The sequence below is a fragment of the Mytilus edulis genome, chromosome 8 (genome assembly GCF_963676685.1).
Source record: "Mytilus edulis chromosome 8, xbMytEdul2.2, whole genome shotgun sequence".
NCBI lineage: Eukaryota > Metazoa > Mollusca > Bivalvia > Mytilida > Mytilidae > Mytilus > Mytilus edulis.
Genome location: NC_092351.1, coordinates 37,466,727 through 37,493,012, shown reverse-complemented (window position 1 = coordinate 37,493,012; position 26,286 = coordinate 37,466,727). Strand labels below are relative to the sequence as shown.

The 26,286-nt window shown below is 31.6% G+C and overlaps 1 protein-coding gene across 1 annotated transcript in view; it reads right to left on the bottom strand.

Annotated features, from left to right (window-relative positions):
* LOC139486796 (uncharacterized) overlaps positions 1 to 26,286 on the bottom strand; it is a 110,616-nt gene that overhangs the window by 68,421 nt on the left and 15,909 nt on the right. Inside the window, exon 3 of the mRNA XM_071271767.1 lies at positions 6,320 to 6,563. Within this exon, the coding sequence (XP_071127868.1) occupies positions 6,320 to 6,563 (244 nt within the window). The remainder of the gene's footprint in view (positions 1 to 6,319; positions 6,564 to 26,286) is intronic.

Below are 26,286 nucleotides of genomic sequence, written 5' to 3'. Positions count from 1 at the left end.
GACAGGGGTTATGTTCTTCTCATATATTTTATAAAAGTATGATACTAAACCCCTAACGAGAGGGATTGTGCCTGATATTCATATGATGAAGATATAGACATACAGCGACCTATAGTTGTTAATGTCTGTGTCATTTTGGTTTTTTGTGGATAGTTGTCTCATTGGCAATCATACCACATCTTCTTTTTTATATAATCTTTCAATCAGTTTAATTGAGGTCTGGAGCTGGCATGTCAGTTAACTGCTAGTAGTCTGTTGTTATTTATGTATTATTGTCATTTTATTTATTTTCTTTTGTTCGATCATCTTCTAACATCGGACTCGGACTTCTCTTGAACTGAATTTTAATGTGCTTATTGTTACGCGTTTACTTTTCTACATTGGCTAGAGGTATAGAAGGAGGGTTGAGATCTCATAAACATGTTTAACCCTGCCGCAATTTTGCGCCTGTCCCAAATATTCAAACTGTAATCAGCTTAGAATCATTTAAAATATTTAGATTTTTTATTCCTGTCCAAAATATTAAATTTAGATTGATTCTTTCTATTTTTGATTTAAAAAAAATGTAATTTCATTTTGTACACTATAATTTGATTGACAAAAACAATTTCCTTTTTCTACTAATTTTAATGAATGGTTTTGATTATAAATTTTATGCTGAAAATATCAATTTCAAAGTTAAATACCCAGTAGAATTGTTATGACTTTTAATCAGGATTTACTGATTAAGTAAATGTCTAACTTGGATTAGCTTAATTTTTTACATCCTAAAAATAAAGAAAATTAACTACACATAATGCAAATATGTAGAAATTATAATATTGTTGAAATTTTGTAATAAGCAAATATTTAATTCTACTAATACATTGTATCTTTATATCACAGACTCATTACATTAAGCACAATATTTCCCTACGTCCCAAATTAGTTTTATTTTCTGAATTACTCCTGTTAACCATACCAATACCGCTTTTATATTAAAAGAATTATTTTGAGAAGTAAAAAAATCAAAGGCTGCATGACTAAATAGCTTTAGAATAAACAAGAATGTGTCCAAAGTACACCAATGCCCCACTTGTACTATCATTTTCCATGTTCAATTGACTGTAAAATTGGGTAAAAATCTAATTTGGCATTAAAATTAGAAGGATTATACTATAGGGAACATATGTACTAAGTTTCAAGTTGATTGGACTTCAACTTCATCAAAAACTACCTTGACCAAAAACTTTAACCTGAAACTTGCACTTTCATTTTCTATGTTCAGTGGACCCTGAAATTAGGGTCAAAAGTCTTATTTGGCTTTAAAATCAAAAGGATCATATCATAAGAAACATGTGTATTAAGTTTCAAGTTGATTGGACTTCAGCTTCATCAAAAACTACCTTGACCAAAAACTTTAACCTGAAGCGGGAAGAACGGACATACAAACGAACGAACAGACGGACAAACTCACAGACCAGAAAACATAATGCCCCTCTACTATCTTAGGTGGGGCATAAAAACATCTTACATGTTCAATCTTATTGAACACGTAAAATTAGATTGAACACATGTAAGATGTTTGTGAGTGTATGACCATTGACAGATGAGAAGTAAATGTAATTACAATAGTTCACACATGGTGCACTAAAACTTTTTGTTTTTTTTCTTTCTTCTATCATTACATGTATTTTAGTGAATCTTAAAACTCATTTGAGACAATATCTGAAAAAGTGTAATTTTTGGCAATAGGAAAAAAAACAAAAATGTCTTTAGAACCAGTATTTTAATAACACAAATCGAAGAACACACATTAAGGATCTAGGAACTGTTGTCTGTAATTCAAACTTTGTTTAATGTGTTAACAATGGCAATTTAAATAAACAGCTCCGCCATGAGCACATGATAGGCCCTTCGTCTTGTGTGTAAGGTTTATGCAATAATCATCAATAGTTTCTGAGATAAAGTGAGACATGTGAAAAAAAAAACTTTTATAACAAAAAACTCAATTAATCAAAAATAAAAATTGAATCAAAACCAAAAAGTATACAGATCTTAAGATTAATATAACAAAGAAGTTTGTAAAGTTTTAAGCAATAATCATAAATTGCTTTTGAGATACGGCGCGACATGTGACCCCCCCCCTTTTTTTTTTTAACAAAAAACTCAATATCTCTAAAATAAAATTTTGAATCAAAACCAAAAAGTATACAGATCCTAAGATTAATATAACAAAGAAGTGTGTAAAACTTTTAGCAATAATCATATATCGTTTCTGAGATACGGCGCGACATGTAAAAAAAAACCTCCCCATTTTTTACAAAATATCCAATAACTCAAAAATGAATTTTTTAATCATTACCAAAAAGTATACAGATGTTAAGATTAATATGAATAAGAAGTGTGTAAAGTTTTAAGCAAAAATCATACAACGTTTTTGAGATAGGGCGCGACATGTGAAACTAGAGGCTCTCAAGAGCCAGTGTCGCTCACCTTGGTCTATGTGCATATCAAACACAGATAAATTCATGACTAAATTGTGTTTTGGTGATGGTGATGTGTTTGTAGATCTTACTTTACTGAACATTCTTGTTGCTACAATTATCTCTATAATGAACTTGGCCCAGTAATTACAGTGGAAAATATTTTTGAAAAATTTACAAAACTTTATGAAAATTGTTAAAAATTGACTATAAAGGGCAATAACTCTTAAGGGGTCAATTGACAATTTTGGTCATGATGTCTTATTTGTAGATCTTATTTTGCTGAACAATATTGTTGTTTACAGTTTATCTCTATCTATTATAATATTCAAGATAATAACCAAAATCTGCAAAATTTCCTAAAAATTACTAATTTGAGGGCAGCAACCCAACAAAAGGTTGTCTGATTTGTCTGCAAATTTTAGGGCAGATAGATCTTGACCTAATAGACGAATTACCCCATGTCAGATTTGCTCTAAATGCTTTGATTTCAGAGTTATAAGCCAAAATCTACACTTTACCCCTATGTTCTATTTTTAGCCATGGCTGCCATCTTGGTTGGTTGGCCGGGTCACGCCACACATTTTCTAAACTAGATACCCCAATGATGATTGTGGCCAAATTTGGTTAAATTTGGCCCAGTAGTTTTAGAGGAGAAGATTTTTGTAAAAGTTTACGGACGATGGACAACGGATGCCGGACGACTGACGAAGGACGCCAAGTGATGAGAAAAGCTCACTTGACCTTTCAAGTTGGGTGAGCTGAAAGCACCCCCCCCCCCCCCCCCCCCCTTGTTTTAGTTACAAAGTCCCGTAACTCAAAAAGTATTAATCTTATTTTCACCAAAAAGTATACAGATTATGACCATCATAAGAAACAACCATATTAAGTTTCATAAGTCGTTCTCAAGTTACAGTGCGACATGTTTACGCCGGACAGATGGACTGACATAAATATAGTCCGATATGTCGGTACCATGAAAGAATCTTGAGTAACAGGACAAGTAACAGGACAGAGTTTGTAACAGGAAGGAATTTTTTTTTCAAAACAATTGCTTTATTTCATAGTTTTAAGAAAAATACATCATTTCAGATTGGTCACAATTGGTAGATAACAGCAAACAATGTCATTTATCCTTTGAAACTGTATTTGCAAGATAAAAAATCTGCCTAGGTAAAGTAATATTCTAAAAATAAATTCCTTTCTATTACCATATACTATACTAGAATTGCACAATGTTCTCTGCTGTTATCAAAAGTAAAAAAAACTGTCTTTTAATTCAATATACTGTATATTATGTTCAGATTTGTCTAATATGATGCTCATAACTTATATTAAATAAATTGGTTCGCATACAGTAGATCAACGCTGTGATTCGTCAGTGAAATTGTCTTTAACATCCTTCCTGTTACTAATTATGGTTATGCTGTTACTTTTTATCAGGTAACATGAGAGAACGTAACAGAAAGGAATTATGCAGTACATTTTGTCCTTTTATTCAAATTGTGTAGAAGTTTACTTCCATCTACATATCAATTTAATAAGATACTATAAAAACACATTTACTGTTATATTGCTCACAATGAAATATTCTCAGAAGGTACACAAAAAGGCTGTAACAGGAGAGAACAACAAAATTATTTTTCTCTAAATTCTGATCTTTGGGGAGTTCAGATTTTTCAAACTGGCTACCATTCACCTGAACATATGGAGTCATACATTCGGAAAATAATGCTCTTTTCATTGCTTTACAAGAAATAAAATCTTGGTCTTCCAAACGTTTCTTCAGGTGAAAAAACCTAGTGGTAACAAGAGGGGAAATACCCCTTGGGACAACTTTTCAATGAGCCTTAAAAATGCAAAATTTTATCATATGCTTTAGTTATAAGAAAATCAGACCAGTACGGGTATTCTTTATATGATTTAGTTTTCGGAAAACAACATTGGACAACATGACTTTTGGGGGGTTGAGCATTTAATTTATAATATTTCATTAGAAGAAATATAAGAAATAGTGTTTAATTGGCAATAGTTGTTGCATTATATACTCTAGTTAATACTGAAACTTAAAATTTTTCAGAAAGATGCCTGAATAAAAAAATAATTGCTGGTGAAAGATAGAATATGGAAATTAGACTACATTCATATCCTTTATTGAAATTAATATCAATAATCTACAACAATAGATTGCATATTTTTCATGTTACCAACATTCAAATACATGATCATCATCAATTTCATACATTATTGTCATCATTTATCAAATCAAGGAAGGCTACTTTCTCCCTGAGGTCAGCTATATTTAATAACTTTTGTATTAACTGTTTATGAAGAGCATAATTGTACCATTATACTAAACTAAATAGCTATATAAATATATATAAGGAGATTTGTATAATTGCCAATGAAGCAAATATCAACCAGGGACCAAATGACGTGGTTGTATATATATAAGCAACAATGGCCGAAAGGGTCATTACACGGCCTTCCACAATTAGCAAAATCCCATAAAGTTAGTAGTTGAAGTCCTTGAAATGACTGAATGTAAACAATTTAATTGAGAAAAAAAACACCAAAATATGACATGATTATGATAAAAGTACCAAAATGAAACACAGATATAACAGAGACAGCAACCAAGGAAAACCACTGTTAAACGTATTCCTTAATTTGAACATCCACATTCATATTGTAGTAAGGTTGAACATGTAAATGTGCACTTAACCTGCCTTTAACCTGAGACATTTGGTGTAACAGCACAATATCAGAACAGTAAAATCAGTTGTAAAAGGATTGACTCATCTGATTAGTGTAAAGCACAAAAACAACTATAAAATAGACAAAAAGAAAACTTCACAAATTACTGTTCTTAAGGTGGTACCTGACACTACAGGGAGATAACTCTGTAAAGTCAGCTAAAAGTTTTAACTAACATGTGATGTAAAAGGAATATTAAGCTTCTCAATTATCAAAATTGGTGTTTGTTAAACTGCTATATAACCAGTGTAACTTTTCTGACAAAACGATTGGTTCAAAAATTTTTAAATTTTATATTTTTTGTTAAAGGGTCAAAATACTTTGTCAAAATTTTATGAAAATTGAACGAGCCAAATTAATTTTTATGAAAGTGTTGGGTACCACCTTAAATAATGATTTTGTCTTCAATAATTTTGTCATAAAAAATGAAGTCTTGATTCTCCAATAGCTTGGTTGATTATTGATTGTTTAACATACTGTGGTAAATATTTCACCCAAATTTGGGATGATGCTAATAAATTTGAAAAAAATTAATCACTCTTGTCTAATTTTTATGAAACAAAGAGTTCATTAACAATTATAAACAATCTCATTTATAAAAGTATTCAATGTAGATCCATTGTTTTAAATATTTAGAAATTTTGATAAATTAAAATCCATTTTTTTCACAAAATTCAATGATATGTGACTTCATGGATATCTTAAATGTTCTTCTCTTATGATGAGTCTTACTTCAATCTAATATCAAATAGCCTTTACACTTGTTTTTGTTGCAAAAAGCTTGACATAGGGATAGTGATTCAGCGGCAGCGTTATCCAACTTCTTAGCGCTTTTTATTTTAAAAGACGGAAGACCTGGATGCTTCATACTTTGAATATAGATGCCTCATGTTAAAAATGTTTGCGTCTGTTACATGTACATTGTCCTTGTCAGTTACTAAGGACTATCAGCATTAAAATCAATGGTTAGTAAAGAAGGCGAGACATTTCAGCGTGTGAACTCTCGTTTTATTAGGGTACATTAAAATTGCTTAGCCTGCATTCAAATGATCCCTGTTATTTCAATATTTACTTCAAATACATATTTCTTTACTTACCGCCACCATATTTAAGAGACAAATAAGGAAATTTGACTATTGTTTCAAAACTGGTAACAAAACCACAACAGGCAAGCAAATACTCTATTTTCCGATCCCATCCAATATGTTCATCTAGTCTTGCAGAAGCTGTCTCTGGATTCTCTCCCCTGTCTACCGTACTGGGAATTTCTATCATAGAGTCATCATCTAGGTCAATACTGTCTCCTATACAATTAGCTTCCATTTGTGATGCTTGGGATTCCTGAAATTAAAAAAAAGAAAACTTGTAATTTTTTTCATAATTTTTTTCTGAATTTTTTTTTTCTAATTTGCATTATTTTAATACAAAAAGAGGTTTGTATACTCCAATGGAATTGGTGTTTCAGTTCACTTTTCAATATTATTGGATCCAGAGTGTCTTCACAATCTATTGACATTATAACAATATAATTTAATTTTGGATGTAACTCAACTTCTGATTAGCTGACATTGTTTTGTTTATCAGCTCATAGACATTATTTAGTCATAAGGCTGTGATGTCATCAACATTTTTTCATGGTTTACTGCGGTTTAAAATAGAATAAAGAATTAAATTATAAGAAATAACTGTAATATTTTTTCTGTCTATAATTTGAAATAATTTATAAAATGTGGTGCACACTTTAAAATAACCCGCTACACGGGTTATTCAGTGTGCACCACATTTTTTATGTTATTTCTTCATAGACAGAAAAAATATTACAGTTATTCTTTAATTAACTCGGTGAAGTCATGACCTAATTATCTTATGAAACTTTAATGCTGACTTCATATATATATATATATAAAATCATTGGACCACAAAAATTAGGTCAAGGCTAAGTGAAATGTTTAAGATAGAAACTTCAAACCATAAAACATTTACACGCTACAGGTTAGTCTACTTCTTCCATCGTTGAAATATATTAGTATATGAAATAGTCCTGTTGCACTCAAGCTATACATCCCTCAGTCATGACCAAAAATAGAATATAGGTACCACACTCGATTCTTAATTCAAGAACTCAGCAAATACAGACATTGAATGTGTTAAAGAAGGGATATGGTTTATGAATTAATGACAAAATGAATAGCAATTCTAACATGCATTTGATACAATGAACACAATTCCAAGCATCAAGATAATAGTGCCTTAATTATTTTCTGTCCTTCATAAAGGACAGAAAATATTTAAGGATGAAATAATGTATAATTTCCTTATCCGGAAATTAAATAATTGAATATATCAAATTTCCAATTGAAGTATAGAAAACAACAGGCTTGATATATATAGGAAATGTTATAACTTCCAAAAAATTGAACTGTCAATTTAAAGTTGCCCTTTCCTCTTCTATGATGTTTGAGCACACATAATTGTGTTTGTTCATGTAGGTTTTGTTCTTCATGATCTCATTTATTTTATAATTTGAATGCAATGAGATAGATAAAATTTCATTTTCTATAATGTTAAAATTGTAGAATATGAAACAGTGTTCAACACCAGTATGCTGACAAGTTTGATGAGGTTCACGCTGTTTCATAAATCTACTATTGGGGTGAAATTCAAACAGGCCGAGAGGAAAGAATTTTGGAAATTCATTCTGACAATGAATGATATACATCTTATTGCAATTATGATAAACAAGAGGTTCCTAAGAGCCTGAATTGCTCAAATTCAACAATATATATCTTGTATTGCTAATCAGGATGGGATTTGCTCATTTTTTACTTTAGTTTTTGGTGTTTTAACAACACTTTTTTAAGCACCGCATTTAATAGTGGCCAGTTTTTGTTGGTGGAGGAAGCCAGAGTCCCTGGAGAAAACCATGACCTTCGATAGAAAAACTGACAATCCTAGTCAATTAAGATTGGAGTCAAGTGCACAAGCGGGGTTCAAACTCACAACCTCAGTGTTGACTGGCTAGTGATTACAGTAGTAACTACTTAGACCACTTGGCCATTGAGGCCCCCCCCTATTTTTTGAAGGCCTTACGGTGATCCATAGTTGCTTAACTTCTACATCCTTTGGTCTTTAATCAAGAGTTGTTTCATTGGCAATCAAAACACATCTTAATTTTATAAAAGCGATAGATATAACAAAACGGAACCAAATGATCCCCAGCTAGATGTTGTAGCTCACATGGCCAATGAGGTCAGGCGAGTTAAACAGCTTAGGCAACATATGGTTCAAGGATGACAAATACAGGGGATACACCTTTCATTCATATTCAGGACATTTTCCTATAATTTTACTTACAAAATCAAAAATAAAACTTTCACTTTATTATGGAGAATAATGTTATGACTGTAAATCACATTAGTCTAGGCTTGTACAGTCAAAAGTTCAAGGCAAAGGATAGACGAAGGAGGCCAAGATTAGTATATTACTGAGATAATCTATTTAAATATGCCTGCCAAAAGTGACGCCATGTACATCAGATTTTACTGTGACTTATAATAGAGATAATAACAGTTACTATCATACCTTTATAATTTAGATTACCAACCACCCAACAGGCCAATTATCTTCAATATTTATACAGATTATGTATATAATACATTATCACATACTGTTAATTAGGAGTTAATTCTGCAGTGTGAACAATTGTCAGTCGTTATTATATATGCAGCAACTATATAACTACTGGTGTCAGAACCTCTCGTTAAACTCTTCACAATAATATAACATTCAGAATGCTCCAGTGGTAAGCTTAATCAATACAAGCAACACAACAGAGAGCCCCCTTCACCCCATACCTTCACTAAATACCTAAACAGAGATACTCAAACAAGCATAAAGTGACACTAAATTGAAACCCAACCTACAATCAGGATTAGAGACATTTAAAAAAAAATCTTAATTACTGGAAAGAAACAAAAAAGTTTTCTCTTTTTAAAAATCTTTTATAAGTTATATATAAAGTAAAGTAACGTTAACTCTAAAAACAAAGTGATGCAATGAGCACAAAGCTTGTTGAAGACTGTACTTCAACCTTATATACCGGTAATGGTATACTTTTTACAAATTGTGACTTGGATGGAGAGTTGTTGGCATTCATACCATATCTTCTTATATCTATATGATAGAAAAATCCATCAACTTATGAAACAAATGCCAAGACTGTAAGAAATTCTGCTCTGACAAAATCGTTTTTTAAATAATTTTGAATATATTAAGACAGATTTAACTGCCTGCACGACAAGGGAATTGTTAATTAAAACATGTATGATTAATGCCTTTTCTAAGACTTTAAAACTATTTCCAAGTTCCATGGAACCTGTGGAGCACTTTGAATATTGCTTTTAATTTTACTGCAAATTCTTACAAAACATATTGTACACCACTGCAAAAATAGAACTTAAAAACCACATGATTAAATATTGTGCTTTTTCATACCCTTATTTTGTTAAAATGTTATAAATATCAGCAATAGTACATAAAACTGGTTTGACTTATCTGTAAAACAGTATTTTGTAAAACAGTATTACATAATTTGTATTATAAAGCATAATGACCAAATATTTGAAACCATATGCAAATATGCAGAATAATCAATAAGGCTTACAAATAGCTAGTGCACATAAGTTTAATATCAAGTTTTAAAAGAAACAACGGAAAATGAAACATTGGTTAAGTATAAATAGAATACTTAGGATTCATTTATTTCATGGGTAATAATTTTTCAGGGATTGAGGAAAACTTGCATATTTGTAGATATATGATTTTTTGGTTTGCAAAGTCTGCATACATGTGAATTCCTATAAGAGAATTTCTTATTCGTTGGACATTTACCAACAAAATCCACCAAAAATTGGTACCCAACAAAAAAAAAGTCCACAGTACCTCAAAATTATCAGATTTTCACTATTTACAAAAAAAAATTAAGAACAATTATAGGGATAGATTTAAACTTACTTTTTTTTATAGGCATTGGAATACAAACTTATTCAAAGATACTAAAGTATTTCAAACATTGCTCTTCTATTTGAGGTTTTCTTAATTGGGTTCCAAGCTTAACAATGCAACTATTTTTCAGTTTCTGCAATTCTTTGTGTATTTTAAACAGATCTGCATGATCAGAAGGATATATTTTAGTAAACCACATGTTGTTCAAATTGGTACATTGATCCTGTGATATGTTGCCAATACTTTTCAGAATATTAAACTCTACAAGATCATTAAAGAAACATATTCAACCACATTACACTATCATTATATCTATCCATTCTCAACAGTTTAGTCTATAAACTTTAAAATGTGACGCAATTCTCACATTTTAAAATTCATAAGGATAAATAAAACCATCAACAATCAATAAATAAAGATTCTTGATTTCATCTCTTGTTGTCATGTTGTCCAGGTTTATTATTAACCCCACTGCATGAAAAACAGCAATTATTTGTTACCAATGAAACTTTGACATGGTAAGATTCTCAGGGGCGGATCCAGTCATTTTAAAAAGGGGGTTCCTAATCCAGGACAAAAAAGGGGGGGGGGGTTCCAACTACATGTCCCCTTTCAAATGCATTGATCATCCAAAAAAAAGAGGGGGTTCCAACCCCTGGATCCGCCACTGATTCTTATTTCCTGCCAGCAGACCTAATGACAAGTCAATGACCTCAGAAATCTTAAAAGACACTAAATCTAGTTCAAAATCAAGCATGATTAAATTGAGAATGGAAATGGGGAATATGTCCAAGAGACAAAGGCCACCAATGGGTGCTCAACACAGCTAGAAAATCTTGCACTCGGAGGTGTACTTCAGATGGCCTCAAACAAAATGTGTTCCATGACAATGAACGTCATACTTAAAACTCCAAAACATATATATGAACTAAACTTAAAAATACAAGACTAACAAAGTCCAGAGGCTCCTGACTTTGGACAGGCTAAAAAATGCTGTAAGGTTAAACATGTTTTGTGAGATGAGTCCATAAGACAGCCAACAAATTGACCAGTCAAGATTTACACAAAACAAAAGGTTTTTGGCAATTATAAATCTTCTGTAAAAGATATTGTATGGCAATTATGTTGTCTGGGTATCCACCACCATATTTTTTTCTTCATAATTAAGACAAAAACACATGCAAATAAAAGAACATGACATTTTTAAAAACCCACTCTTCTTAATATACTACAATTATCCTATATGATCCTATATCATGAAAGCCTTTAAGGTCTGTTATTAACAAAATAATACTAGTTGAATACCAAAGGAAGAGTAAAACACTGCACAAAGACCCATTGGTGGCCTTCAGCTTTTGTCTGCTCTATGGTCGGGTTGTTGTCGCTTTGACACATTCCCCATTTCCTTTCTCAATTTTAAGATGTGTCCATTTTTTTGTATTTAACAGTCATGATAACCGACTCTCACCTCCCCAATAATGTACATTTGAAGTCACATTCTACAATAATTTTTATCCAATTCAACTATCAGCTGGGATTCAATTTTCTAAAGTTCAAAATTATAATGGATCTTTTTTAAAACTGGATTAATTTTACATATGGTATTAATAGACCCCAAGGTCTTTTTCAGGTAGTATATGACACGAGGGAATAATTCAAACTAATATTCAACAAATGTATTTCCACTGACTATATCCATCAATTAATTTGGGTTTTGATCATTATAAAATAAAATTATAGAAGATAGGAAACACTGAACACTTATGTTAATATAAAAAAGAAGATGTGGTATGATTGCCGATGAGACAACTGTCCACAAGAGACCAAAATGACACAGACATTAACAACTATAGGTCACTGTACGGCCTTCAACAATGAGCAAAGCCCATACCGCATAGTACACAAAATCTCATACTACAGTGAATTAATGTTATTATGTTGGACAGCAAAGTATAAAACATCTTTTGCAGAATTTTAAACAAAAACTTCCTAACAAAAAACATATGCTAATTTTCATACAAAGCTTCATACCTAGTATCTGAACAATCCAACATATAACTTGTTCTATGAACAGTGGACAATAGGGAAATTTTAAATCCTTGTTCTTTGGTCTCTGGTGATAGTTGTTTCAATGGTAATTATGACACATCCCTTCTTTATCATAAACACAGATTTTTTCAACAGCTCAGTTGTCATTTATGCATATATCATGCAATTACACATTGCCTTTCTATATCTTTTTGTCAAATATCAGTACTTCCAATAATAAAATCCGTTCTACAATATTTCCATGTCTATTTTGCATTCACATGCAAGTGATATCAATTCTTTTTCTTTTAGAATACAAATACACAACCTTTAGTAATTGACTTCTTATGTATTTTTTTTTTTTTTAAACAGCTGAAAGAAGCATGCATGTATAAACGTGACATTTTATATAATGATCACTGTTGTTTTTTTTCTATTAAATCCAGATTAATAAATGTGTCAGAATTGAATCCTTTGACATAATGATCTTGTGTGACAAATGCTATAATTTTGTTCTATCACAAAGGGATTACTGTATTAAGTTTGTTCATGGAAATTAAAAGAGCATAAAAACTTTGAAAATCAATTTAAATAAGTATTTTTAGCAGCTTATAACTTGGAAGTGGGGGACTCACAACACTCTATATAAATATATAATTATAAGGAAATGTGGGGTTAATGTCAAAGAGACAGAAACCAAATGACAAAAACAGTCACACATCTAGAGGTTAATATTCAACCTTCAACAAGGGTCAGGAATGACTGTATGAAATGTCAGATTCTAATTTTTCTAGTCTAAAAAAAGCTACACGAGATTAGAAGGGAGAAATCTGCTATAAACACCAAAAATTCCAAATAAACAAAACACTAAAAGTTTTTCAAATTATATTCCAAAGTTATTTATTTTGATCTCAAGAGAAAGAAAAATTTCCAAAGGATACCAATGTTATTCATCACTAATTATTAAATTGTTATAATTTATTTACATTACTGGTACAGGGTTTAATTAAATTAGCAACATTCACATTATCTTTTTCTTTGACTGTTTTTAATGTAACAAATATTGATAATTCCAATTAAGTAATTCTTGTATTTCTTAAAACAAAATGTGTAAGTCTTTCCAGTTATAAGGAACCATTGAAAGTGGATTTTTTTTCTATTTTAATACATAAACTATACTTAAACAGTGAACTTAAACAGTTTCAAAGTCAATAGACCATGACTGAGGGGGCAGGACCAAATTATCTCCATGGAAATGATGTGCCACTGCTCATATAACTACATACCAAATATAATTCACCTTCTACTTGTATTAACCGACCTCATATAATCACAAAATTATACATTGTTGATGCATATGTCGTCACTATACCATATGTGAAAGTATAACAAAAAAAACTCCAAGGCAACTTCTTCGATTCTGAGTATGATTTTTCGGTACATAATGCAAAAAACTCTGGATATTTGTATTCACCAACTCTTAAAGTATGTGGTTCCAGCTGACTCTTCACAGTGTAGGTATTACCCAAAGAGTTTGACCTTAGCCCTTGATTTAGTAGGTCTCTTTCTTCATGTAAAGTTTTTGACACTTTTGATTGTAAGATTATAAGGATAATATTCAATCAGAACTGCTGTTTAAACTAAATGATAGAAAACTTTTCAATGCTAATTATTGAATGAAATATAAACAGACAGATTGAGAAATGTTACACTTACTATGTCATAATTGCTTGGTTACTAGTTATATCTGTCCAAAATTGTAATAGTATGAATGTAATATTTGCCACTGAACAATCAACATAAGCCAAATTACAACTGTTCAATATATCTGATAAAATCCATAAGAAAATGAAACTGTGCCCAAAATGATTCATTAAGAAAAGAGAAAGCGTGTAACATTTACTTGTGATATATAAATGTTAAAAAGTACATGAGCAACAGATGTCTAAAATAAGATGGAAATCAATTCTCATAAAATACAGCTATTGTCAATTTTATTACTGAGAGAAAAAGGAAGTCTGTGTTGAACTTGTCACATATTATTCTCTTTCATAATCATTTATTGTGTGCAACATACGTATGTATGTTCTCTTTCATAATCATTTATTGTGTGCAACATACAATTTCAATGTATAAGCTGTTTATCTTATATTGTTGATCTTTTATTCTGGAAAAGTTAAACTCCCTGTTACGAAATTAGTCATATTTGCAAAATCTTACATTTGCATTTATTCTTTTGTCATAAAAATAAGATTTTAATTGATTTTTTCGTCAATTACCTAAAAAAAGCCACATAGTGCTAATTCCCATTTGTTTCCTTTGTGGCATTTGTTCTTTCCATTTAATTTCATGTTTCTAAAGATGATAGTAATTAAAATCAATTAAGTAAAAAGCAAAAAAAACAATAAAACAACATGATTCCATTCGCATTCATTTTTTTATGCTAGAAGATTGAGAAACTAAATAATAATTCTATATGTATGTACTTGGCCTAACAGATAAGTAAATTTACTATACAAAAACGTAAAGTTTTGAAACAAATATCTACAATTTATCTCATTATGATCAAGTGAAAAAATAAAAACATTATTAAAATATCCATCATACAGTTCAGTGCTAATTTAGATCTCAAAACCCATTCTTTCAAATTTAACTACTGTATAGCGATAAATGTTAGACCTGACTATCTGCAGCCACTGCAAAATTTATAAACATTTTAAAAAATAAATCCAAGAAAGGAACCAAATATCAATTTATAATTAAAAAAGATGCCCCCCTCCTCCTGACACTCCACTCTGAAATAACTGTATTATATCAAAGTCAAAGTAGGACTGTCTTTGAGATATTATTGTGTCTGGGAGACACAATTGACTGTCGCAGATGCAGTGTTATTCTAAATTAACTATTACATCTAACCGTGTATACCCCAAAAATGACAAAGTTCAACTTTCTCAAAAGAGCAAATGTCAATAAAAATCAAAACCCTGACCACTGATGCACACCTTCAATATATGTACAAACAGACAGCAAAGTGAAAACTTCCTAGGATTCAAACTGTAGGAGGAGTTAAGCTTAATAACTATATACCCTTAATGGGCCCGGATGAAGGGAAAGACAGAAGGACAGGGGTAAAACATATGGCCCCCAACTTTCAGTTGTGGGGGCATAAACAATCTGTCCCAAAACAAAAGTAGCCTTTTTTAATGTTGAAAAAAAGAGGGGGGTTGTTAAAGGTAACATACATTTTGAGCACTCAAGAACATCATCTGAAGGATACTGTGCTTTTATCTAAATTATGTATCATATCATTTCTATGGTATTCATTGAACCTTTGATATATATCATTTTTTCATAATGCCTACTTTTTTTTATAGATAAACGGGAAACTGCGCATAGTTACTTTATGATCTAAGACATTCACAATTATAGTAGTTATATGTCATAAAAGAAACTTCTATGTTTTTGTTAAAAAATACTTATATTTTCGTTGTTTTTATATTGTTTTTTTTTACCTGCAAATGTTAATTATAAGCAGGAATTAATTAAATGACTTCCCATAATATTTGTCCGTAAAAACAGCGTTTTTCATATATATTTACTTGGTTCTTGCACCAAAAACTTTTGAAACATATTAAATTCAGAACCTATTGACCCCCATAATCACTGTTCCTAAGTTCATCATTTAAAGAAAAAACATCTATATATTTAACCATTAAATCTGGATTAAGTCTTACCTGTTGATTTGCAATGTACTATCTTGTATAAGAATTCCAGGTAATTAAATCACATCCATAATTATTCACCTGTAAGTTAAACCAACCATCAAATAATCCAAGAAATAAAATCAATCACTTAATAAACTTGCTCGTTTCCTTGATTTTTTTTAATATGATAATCTCTAATCATACTGAGGGTAACAACACCTTATATCAGACTGGTGAACAACACCTTGATCAATACATATATTGTCATAATAGTAAGATAAGACCATCCAGGTATTCACAGATCAAACGTTTCTCTCGTTAACCTATTTGTTAATGACATCACATCTACATAATTATGAGCCTTAATTAGCGTTTATAAACCTGACACTATTAAGCAAACGAGCAACATATGTATTGGAAAAATGCATTGATTTACGTAATATTGAAGTACATTAGAATGTACATTCTACTGCTAAAGGATTACATCAAAGATTAAAATTGTTATCATTCTCGGACATTATTAGTGGTAACATACAAGTCATAATCAGTTTTTTATGTTTATATGAAAATAAGAAGATTACTATGATTGGCAATGAGACAACTATCCAACAGAGACCAACCCCCAGGGTCGCTTCTCAAAGGGGTTCAAATTACCATATGACACCAGTATTGATTGCCAATGCCACAACTCTCCACAAGAAACCAAATGACACAGAAATTAAGTCTTGTTGAAGAGGCCTGTGTTTATAATTTACCAAAAAAAAATTGTACGGGTATATTGGGGGAAAAAAATGATATAATGTGAAAGAACCAAAAATTAATGATTATATACAGTTTCAGCCAGAGGAAAACCAAGGTACAATTAATGCTATTATTGTTGTTCCTTTTCTTATTGCTTGAAGGTCTACAAAAGTGCAGTAACAAAAATGACTGTTTATATTACAAATTAATACAGAAAATACAGACAAAACTGTGCAACTAGAATTTATAACTTGTACAGCATTTTAATTTATAAAAGTTATTTGGTGTCCACGTAAAAAATGCTCATTAAAATCTGGAAAAGCTTTTCTAATTTAACTCTTTGAAACAAAAGCATGTAACGACTATATTAAGCTGCTACTTGGCTGTTAAACTTACAGGGGCCATCCTTAAGAAAAAAATCTGGATCAGCCACTGCCTGTATAGAATTATAAATGTCAATGGTCTTTGTACTCGGAATGCATGAAGTTCATTCCTAATTTACTACTGATTGGTCATGATTATAATTCTAGCCTCCGTTTAAGTGTTCCATAGACAATTCCACTAGATGTATACCTGACACAACAATTAATCAATCATCCACAGTTTTCACATTAAATCATTTGTATAAATATCCTTTTAACGAAGTTAAGTGAGTAAGGAATAAAGGTTTCAATCCGATATTATTGAGACTTACAAACAATAGGAAGAACAACTACATGTAAGCTCACTCAAGTGGGATTTTTCAAATCTATTGACATTTTCTTAGCAATGACAATCCTTTTGCAAATAAATAAATGTTGTGTACAATACTTTTATGATCATGAAATTTCACACAAGGGTCGAACATAATATTAAGTTTGAAATCGAAGCTTCAAGCAAACATTATAGTTGAAGAGTTGTTAATGTAAAATGAAATATAACAATGCCTAATGTACCCTTAACACTCACAGGAACAGTTTGTAGATAAGTCACCCAAAACAGGATATAATCATTCTGATAAGCTGGCACTAATTTGACAGTCACTGAATTAACTAGCAGGATTTGAGGCTTAGAACTAGAGGCTCTAAAGAGCCTGTGTCGCTCACCTTGGTCTATGTGACTATTAAACAAAGGAAGCAGATGGATTCATGACAAAATTGTATTTTGGTGATGGTGATGTGTATGTACATCGTACTTTACTGAACATCCTTGCAGCTTAAAATTATCTCTATCTTTATGAACTTGGCCCAGTAGTTTCAGCGGAAAATTTTAGTAAAAATTTACAAATTTTATAAAAATTGTTGAAAATTGACTATAAAGGACAATAACTCCTTAGAGGGTCAATTGACCATTTCGGTCATGTTGACTTATTTGTTAATCTTACTTTGCTGAACATTATTGCTGTTTACAGTTTATCTCTATCTATAATAATATTCAAGACAATAACCAAAAACAGCAAAATTTCCTTAAAATTACCAATTCAGGGGCAGCAACCCAACAACGGGTTGTCCGATTCATCTGAAAATTTCGGGGCAGATAGATCTTGACCTGATAAACAATTTAACCCCTTGTCAGATTTGCTCTAAACGCTTTGGTTTTTGAGTTGTAAGCCAAAAACTGCATTTTACCCCTGTGTTCTATTTTTAGCCATTGCGGCCATCTTGGTTGGATGGCCCGGTCATCGGACACATTTTTTAAACTAAATACCCCAAAGATGATTGTGGATAAGTTTGGATTAATTTGGCCCATCAGTTTCAGAGGAGAAGATTTTTGTAAAAGATTACTTAGTAGATTTACGAAAAATGGTTAAAAATTGACTATAAAGGGCAATAACTCCTATATGGGTCAACTGACCATTTCGGTCATGTTGACTTATTTGTAAATCTTACTTTGCTGAACATTATTGCTGTTTACAGTTTATTTCTATCTATAAGAATTTTCAAGATAATAACCAAAAACAGTAAAATTTCCTTAAAATTACCAATTCAGGGGCAGCAACCCAACAACAGGTTGTCAGATTCATCTGAAAATTTCAGGGTAAATAGATCTTGACCTGATAAACAATTTTACCAATTGTCAGATTTGCTCTAAATGCTTTGGTTTTTAAGTTATAAGCCAAAAACTGCATTTTTCCCCTATGTTCTATTTTTAGCCGTGGCGGCCATCTTGGTTGGTTGGCCGGTTCACCGGACACATTTTTTAAACTAGATACCCCAAAGATAATTGTGGCCAAGTTTGGATAAATTTGGCCTAGTAGTTTCAGAGGAGAAGATTTTTGTAAAAGATTAAGATTTACGAAAAATGGTTAAAAATTGACTATAAAGGGCAATAACTCCTATATGGGTCAACTGACCATTTCAGTCATGTTGACTTATTTGTAGATCTTACTTTGCTGAACATTATTGCTGTTTACAGTTTATCTCTATCTATAATAATATTCAAGATAATAACCATATAACGGCAAAATTTCCTTAAAATTGCCAATTCAGGGGCAGCAACCCAACAACCGGTTGTCCAATTCGTCTGAAAATTTCAGGGCAGATAGATCTTGACTTAATAAACAATTTAACCCCATGTCAGATTTGCTCTAAATGCTTCGGTTTCAGAGTTATAAGCCAAAAACTGCATTTGACCCCCATGTTCTATTTTTAGCCATGGAGGCCATCTTGGTTGGTTGGCCGGGTAACCGAACACATTTTTTAGACTAGATACCCCAATGATGATTGTGGCCAAGTTTGGTTAAATTTGGCCCAATTGTTTCAGAGGAGAAGATTTTTGTAAAAGTTAACGACGCCGGACGACGCCGGACGACGCCGGACGCCGGACGCCGGACGACGCCGGACGCCGGACGCCAAGTGATGAGAAAAGCTCACTTGGCCCTTCGGGCCAGGTGAGCTAAAAAGGAAATACAAATTTTAGTCTTTTTATAGACCTAGCTAAGTTTGGAATCCACAAGCTCCCACACTGAAGGTCACAGGATGATTGGACTTCAACTTCATCAAAAACTACTTGACCAAAAACTTTAACCTGAAGATGAATGAACAGAACAGACTGACGACTAAAACAGAGGCACAGATCGAAAAAAACATAACTCTCAAGTTGAGGCTTAGAAATGTATAGTTCCTGCCATGGGGAATGCAATCAGCAAAATTTCATCCTAAATAAAATTACCAACTCTTAAAGTTTTTGAAGACAACATTGACAGCAAATCAGCTTTGAGTATGAAGCTTACAAAGGGAGATAATAATTAAAAGGAGAATCTAAATAATTGTAATACTGCATGTGGACTTTCGCATAAATTTCTTGTCAAATGTAAAGTAATTGTAACAGAAGACACTGCTATTTGTGATTTGTTTTATTTATCTTTTTATTTTGTGTATGTCTGTAAAAAAGATGAGTATGCAAAACAGAATTGTTGGTACTCTTTTTCTCTAAGCCCATGATTATTAAACTCATACAGTGGTTCTTTACTTTTTCTTTTATATAAATTAAGCTCTTTTGCAATAAAAACAAATTTTTAGAAATTAATAAACAAAATGTTCATACAATTAAGGAATTCAGCATGATATATAACCATGACAACAAATTTATATCAATGTGAATATGAAATGAGTAATTTTATTCTCTTTATCACATTTAATTGTGATTTGCAGCCAATTTAGATCCTAAACAAAATTGCGACAAATCAGGTTATTTTTAAATCTGATTGTGTTAGCAGTTTGGGCTTTAAAAGGGGTAGTTAAATATCCGCACTGTTTTAATTATTCATGTTTAATCTACTTGGTCATTTACCAATTAAAAGGATGAAAAGTTTATGATATTCAATAGATTGGAAACTATAAAAGAGGGACGAAAGATACCAAAGGGACAGTCAAACTCATAAATCTAAAATAAACTGACAAGCCATGGCTAATAAGTTTTTGGCCATTTATATCTAATACTTCATGACAAAGGAAACTTATAATCCAAAGACTTACAAAACTGAATGCAAAAAAAACCCCAAAAAACCCCAAAAAGTAGCATTAAAAATTTCATTAAGAAATATAAAACATTTTTGTAAAATATTTATGATAAAATGAAGTTTACTACAGAGAAATAAAATCAGACAAACAGAGAGTCAGACAATGACGTCACAGTCCTGAAATATAATCCAGCCCATTAAATATACAATACTTTGTAAAAAATTCTTAATAAAAAATGTAACACATGTCTCTGTGTTAATCTATGATGTCTTCAAAAGCTTAGAAGACTTGCTACGGCTTAAGGTACATGCCCTCTCCTTGTGTTGTCACGAGACCTTAACTCAATTCATATCATTAATCCATTGTATAAAATGAAATTTGTATTTTATGCAATCCTTTGGGAAACAAATGCTACAAATAGACAGAAAACATAAATTTAGATGACAAAAATTGTACATTTTTCTATTTTTAATCTATAACAGCCATGTAGTTAGTATATTGACATGAGAGTAACTAGGAAATAGACATCAAGGACTCTGATTAATATTATGAATAACAGGAAATTAGAGAGTTAAAACATCAATTAGGAGGTATCTAAATAACAAAAAGTAACCAAAATAAACATTTAACGGTTATCATATGGTTTAGCATACAATAGACAAACACCCATTTCATTTGTTATTTAATAAGTTCGGACACAAAAAAGGAAGATGATCAAAACAAGTTGTAAATCAAAACCTACATGTTAATAAGAAAGACAGCTACATGACCACTGATGGACAACAGAAATAGGGGGTGTTCGGTGATCAAGTGGTTTATTAATCACTACCCTGTTGAGGTTGTGGGTTTGAACCCTACTCATGGTGAGGTGTTTGACTATATATGATCATAATTGACAGGGCAATCTGCACCTTTGGCCACAAATCTGATGTCCTTAGCTTTTAGTAAATTTCATTCAGACTTTTAAAAGAAAGTATTTGCAAAGGTCTGTTAAGACACATGAAAAAAATAGTGAAATATTGGTCTTTGGACTATTATAGTACATGGAAATAGATTTTGGTGCAAACTGCTAGGAATGCCAATTTTCTTCTGCCTAGGGTTGTGGTTCTGTTTGGTGCTCTCACTGTCTTTCTCCTCCAATAAACACTAATGTCACCAGGATAAAACCTAAGCTACTGAAAGTGGCGTTTAATATCAAGGAACAAAGAAATGTACAAAGCCATTACAAACTCTTTTAACCAAATCACTTGATGTGACAACCTAAGCCAAAGTCCCTGTTAGTCTAATGGTTGATGTGTGCTGTTGTCTGCTTTAATTGTTTTGTCTTAAATATTATTTTTAGCACAAATAAAATTAGGTAATGATTTTTTTATTTTTCAATTTTGTGTTATACTTAAAGTTGTCTTCCGAGTCTTTTAAGGGGGCGGACCTTGGGAGATAACTTTTTAAATCAGTTAAGCGTTTGTAAAAGTCAAGTTCATCAATGTTTTTTAAGCATTTACCTGAAACAGATTAAAAATAATCTATGTAACCTAGAAGCTTAGAATATGTTTTTGAAAATGGTTGACACAAACGTACTGATGATTTTAAGAGTTATTTCCCTTAACCAAGGTCTACCTCCTTAAATAGCTTCGTCACTCAACATAGAATTGAGATTAGGTAAAGGAATAATGTTTTGCTTAATGTTGATGACCATACCATGACCTGTAGTTATTTACCTTATTGTACTTCAGTTGATAGTTGTCTCATTAGCAATCATTTCACATCTCCTTATCTAGACAATATAACAGCAATATGTTCTTCTTGTCACCTAAATCTTGGACGGATTTAATTATCTTGATTATAACAATCATATTATTTACATGCCGCCTTATTAAACAGATGTACAAACAACCAAGAAATACAGAAATGTCAAATGGCAACATAACAAAAGAAGGAAACAATAGAAAATGGACCCATATAAATCAAATTAATGGTATTTTCCATTGATTTTATTGGTCAGATTTTAACACTGGTTACCCCCTGGAGTCCATTAAAAGTTTTATCTAAGACTGCGTAATCAATAGAGTCAACTATTATCTAACAATCGTAATGGTAATTTTCCTACAAATGGAAAGTGGAGCTGTTATAAAGAATTGCTTATCTCGATCAGTTGTAATATAAATCTGTGCTGATCTATAAATACTAATGTACAATTATTCTTATGGTATCAAGTAACCTTGAAAATTATGTCATTTTCCAATCCATAGTTTCAGAATCTAATGCATTCTGCGTATTACTTACAAATTGTACAGCAACTCACTTTGACAGGTCTAAACAATCTTATTACAATGGGTAATCAATCAGCATCAGTTTCAGAGAAGAACATTCTTGAAAATTGGTCAAACAGAATCAAAGATAACCTTGGGGAAAACAAGAGGAGGCCTTGGTGGGTGGCTGAGTGGTCTAAGTATCACTCTGAGTATCACTGGCCCTTGAACACTGAGGTTAATTGCTAGTTCAAATCACACACATGGCAGGTGCGCTTGACTCCAATATTAATCGACTAGGTTTGTCAGTTGTGCTAACAAAGGTTGGTGGTTCTAATCTTTCAAGGGACAACCATTTCCTCCAACAATAAAAACTTATTGCCATGGATACAAGAGAGCAATTATTTGTTTACATATTTACCTGTAACTTTTATACCCCAAGAAAAGAATCTTGTACACATGTACATCTGATTGGAAGATAAAGAATTGGAATTACTTTTAATCAAATGATTATCCAATTAGGTTTAAAAATCTGGAAAATCAAATTTACATTTTACAAAGTATAGAAAATGTATTTAATATCTGTATGAAAGTGGAGAGATGTAATATATGCAACAACTCACAAGGCCATGTAGTCTTTTTTGGTGTGGCTGCTGGATTATGCAATTGTCTCTTTGCAATAAATAAAATTCAGAATGGGAACACAGTCAAAGAGATATATAAAAAGAAACCTAAATTCCTTCAAAACACTATAATTCAGAAACCAAAATAAAAGGACAGCTGGCAAATAGCCCAAACAATTAAATTCTTGATTAAGAACTGTCTAATAGACTATGGAAAATTTAGAAAATTTTAGAAAAAAATATATCAAGACTGCAGATGTCTTGTCTGATTTATATTTGTGTAGTTGGTGTTGCTGTCACATTGATGTATAATACATACCCTTTCATTCCTTTTTCAACACAAAGATATTCAATCATTAATATTCCTCAATACAACAATAAATAATTCTTTTTTCTGTAATAAAAGTTTTTCCAACTAATGGTTGTAAGAAAAACAATAATGGAACAAAGTACTTAGTTGTACGACATAAATAAATGGAACCAAGACAAGCTAATTTTCTAGCAGACTTGTATTACAGCTGACATTTAACAGCTAATTCTCATGAGTAATTTTTAATATTTATTTTGTTCTCAGCATTTACAATATTGACTTAACAACATATCTTTCTAAGACACAAATGTATGATTTGAAGATATTTTATCTGGTACTAGGTTGCGCAGATATCTTTTCACACTGTTTGCCGACTGGGGGGCTCATGTACTGTAGTTTAATAATCAAAATCAATTTAAACTGATGTTTTTGGTGCATTTAAAACTGGAAGTAAATAAAGGAGAAATATTCTTTTTGACATTTATTCTTATTTGTGACTTGAAAGTGGTAATTTCGAAAAAATTATGTCATTTGTTGGTGGCAAAAAAACTTTTCAAATGAAATGAAACAGGAATGCAAAAACAAAAGAATATTGAACAGTTGGTTAATAAATATAAAAAAGAAGATCATGGTATGATTGCCAATGAGACATCTCTCCACATAAGACCAAATGACACAGAAATTAACAACTATGGCCTTCAACAATGAGGAAAGCCCATACCACATAGTCAGCTATAAAAGGCCCCGAAATGACAATGTAAAACATTTCAAACGAAAAAACTACAACCACTGAGTTACAGCTCCTGACTTAAGTCTACATTTCTTTTTGACAGTTTTAATGGGTCTCCACCTTTTCTAATTTACCTTGCAGTTTGGTATTTTATTAAACTTTTTTATGATACAGTCAGTAATAAAATGTCCATTATAATATTTCCATGCTATAAAAAATTCTGAAAATGTCTTATTTAAATAATAACTTTTAATATTTTAGATCTATTGATTGATTGTTTGTTGTTTAACATCCAGTGAAGACATCATTGTGCCATTTCTTTTTTTTCAGACTAAGGAAAGCACAGTAATTGTGACATTTGCCGGTAATTTGATTTTCTCCGTGACTGCTGATTATATATTAATCAATTTTAAGATATATTTTGTTACATTTTAATAATCCTTATTGTCCGTCATCATCATGGTATTATCTTCCCTTCTTTGACAAACTATTTATTGGAATCACCTTACTATTTCTTACTACCTAGGAAATAAATCTTTGGTCGATTAGGATCAAAGACAGTGATCAATTTCAAGTAAAATCTTACCATATAAAAAACTACTTAGAAAGAGAGGCAAAGATACCAGTCAGGGACATGAAAAATAATTTCAATCTCAGGCCACAATTAAAAATATTTTGGTTTGCCCAAACCCTACCTAAGGTTGAGACAGTCACTCAGGCCCGGGGTAGGTTTTTTTTTTTTTTTAAAGAAATTTACGTATCGGAGGTTTATTAGTCTTCATGCCTATCCGATTAAAAAAAAATTCTTCAAATCAGGGCAATAAAAGAATTTGAGTAGGCAGCTTTTTTCTGGGTAGGTAGGGTTTGGGCAAACAAACCTATTTTTTTTATGGCCTCATAAGTCCAAAGTAAAATGACAATGCTATGACTAACAATCATGAGGATACCAATAATATGTGGTGAGTAACTGAAAAAAAAATGCCTACAGGTAGACACAACATATCATATTATGTCCATCAAGGCAAACACAGTTACTCAGGGCAAACCATAATATCCAGGGAAGAGTTAAACTGAAAACATTCATTTACAGATAGACAGAACCTAACCTTGACTTTCACAAAGGCAACCATAATAAATGAGGAAACAGATGATACTTGGAGGGGGGTCTCATTGTGGGGTTCCGATCACGGATCCCGCTTACTGTTTAGTCAGAACTCATTTATTTTCATCAAGGCAACCACAGTTACGGAGTCAAACCATGAAATCTGGGGAGTAACTAAAAACATTCATTTACAGATAGACAGAACATAACCTTGAATTTCACAAAGGCAACCATAATAAATGAGGAAACAGACGATACTTGGAGAGTAACTGAAAACACTCTTAAACAGGAAGTCAGAACTCATTCGTTTATGTTCACCAAGGCAACCACAGTTACGGAATCAAACCATAAAATCTGGAGTGTAACTGATAACATTCATTCACATATAGACAGAACACAGCCTCTTATTTTTATGAAGGTAAACATAATGACTAAATGAGGAAACCCATATGATACTTAGAGAGTAACTGAAAACAACTTATACAGATAGACAGAACCAATTCTAGTATTTCAAGAAGGCACCCATAATATAGAAGTAAACCAATGCTACTATGAGTGTAAATAGAAACACTCATATACGGGTAGACAAAACACATCCTTTCATCGTTAGTGAAGGAACCAGTTTCTAAGGT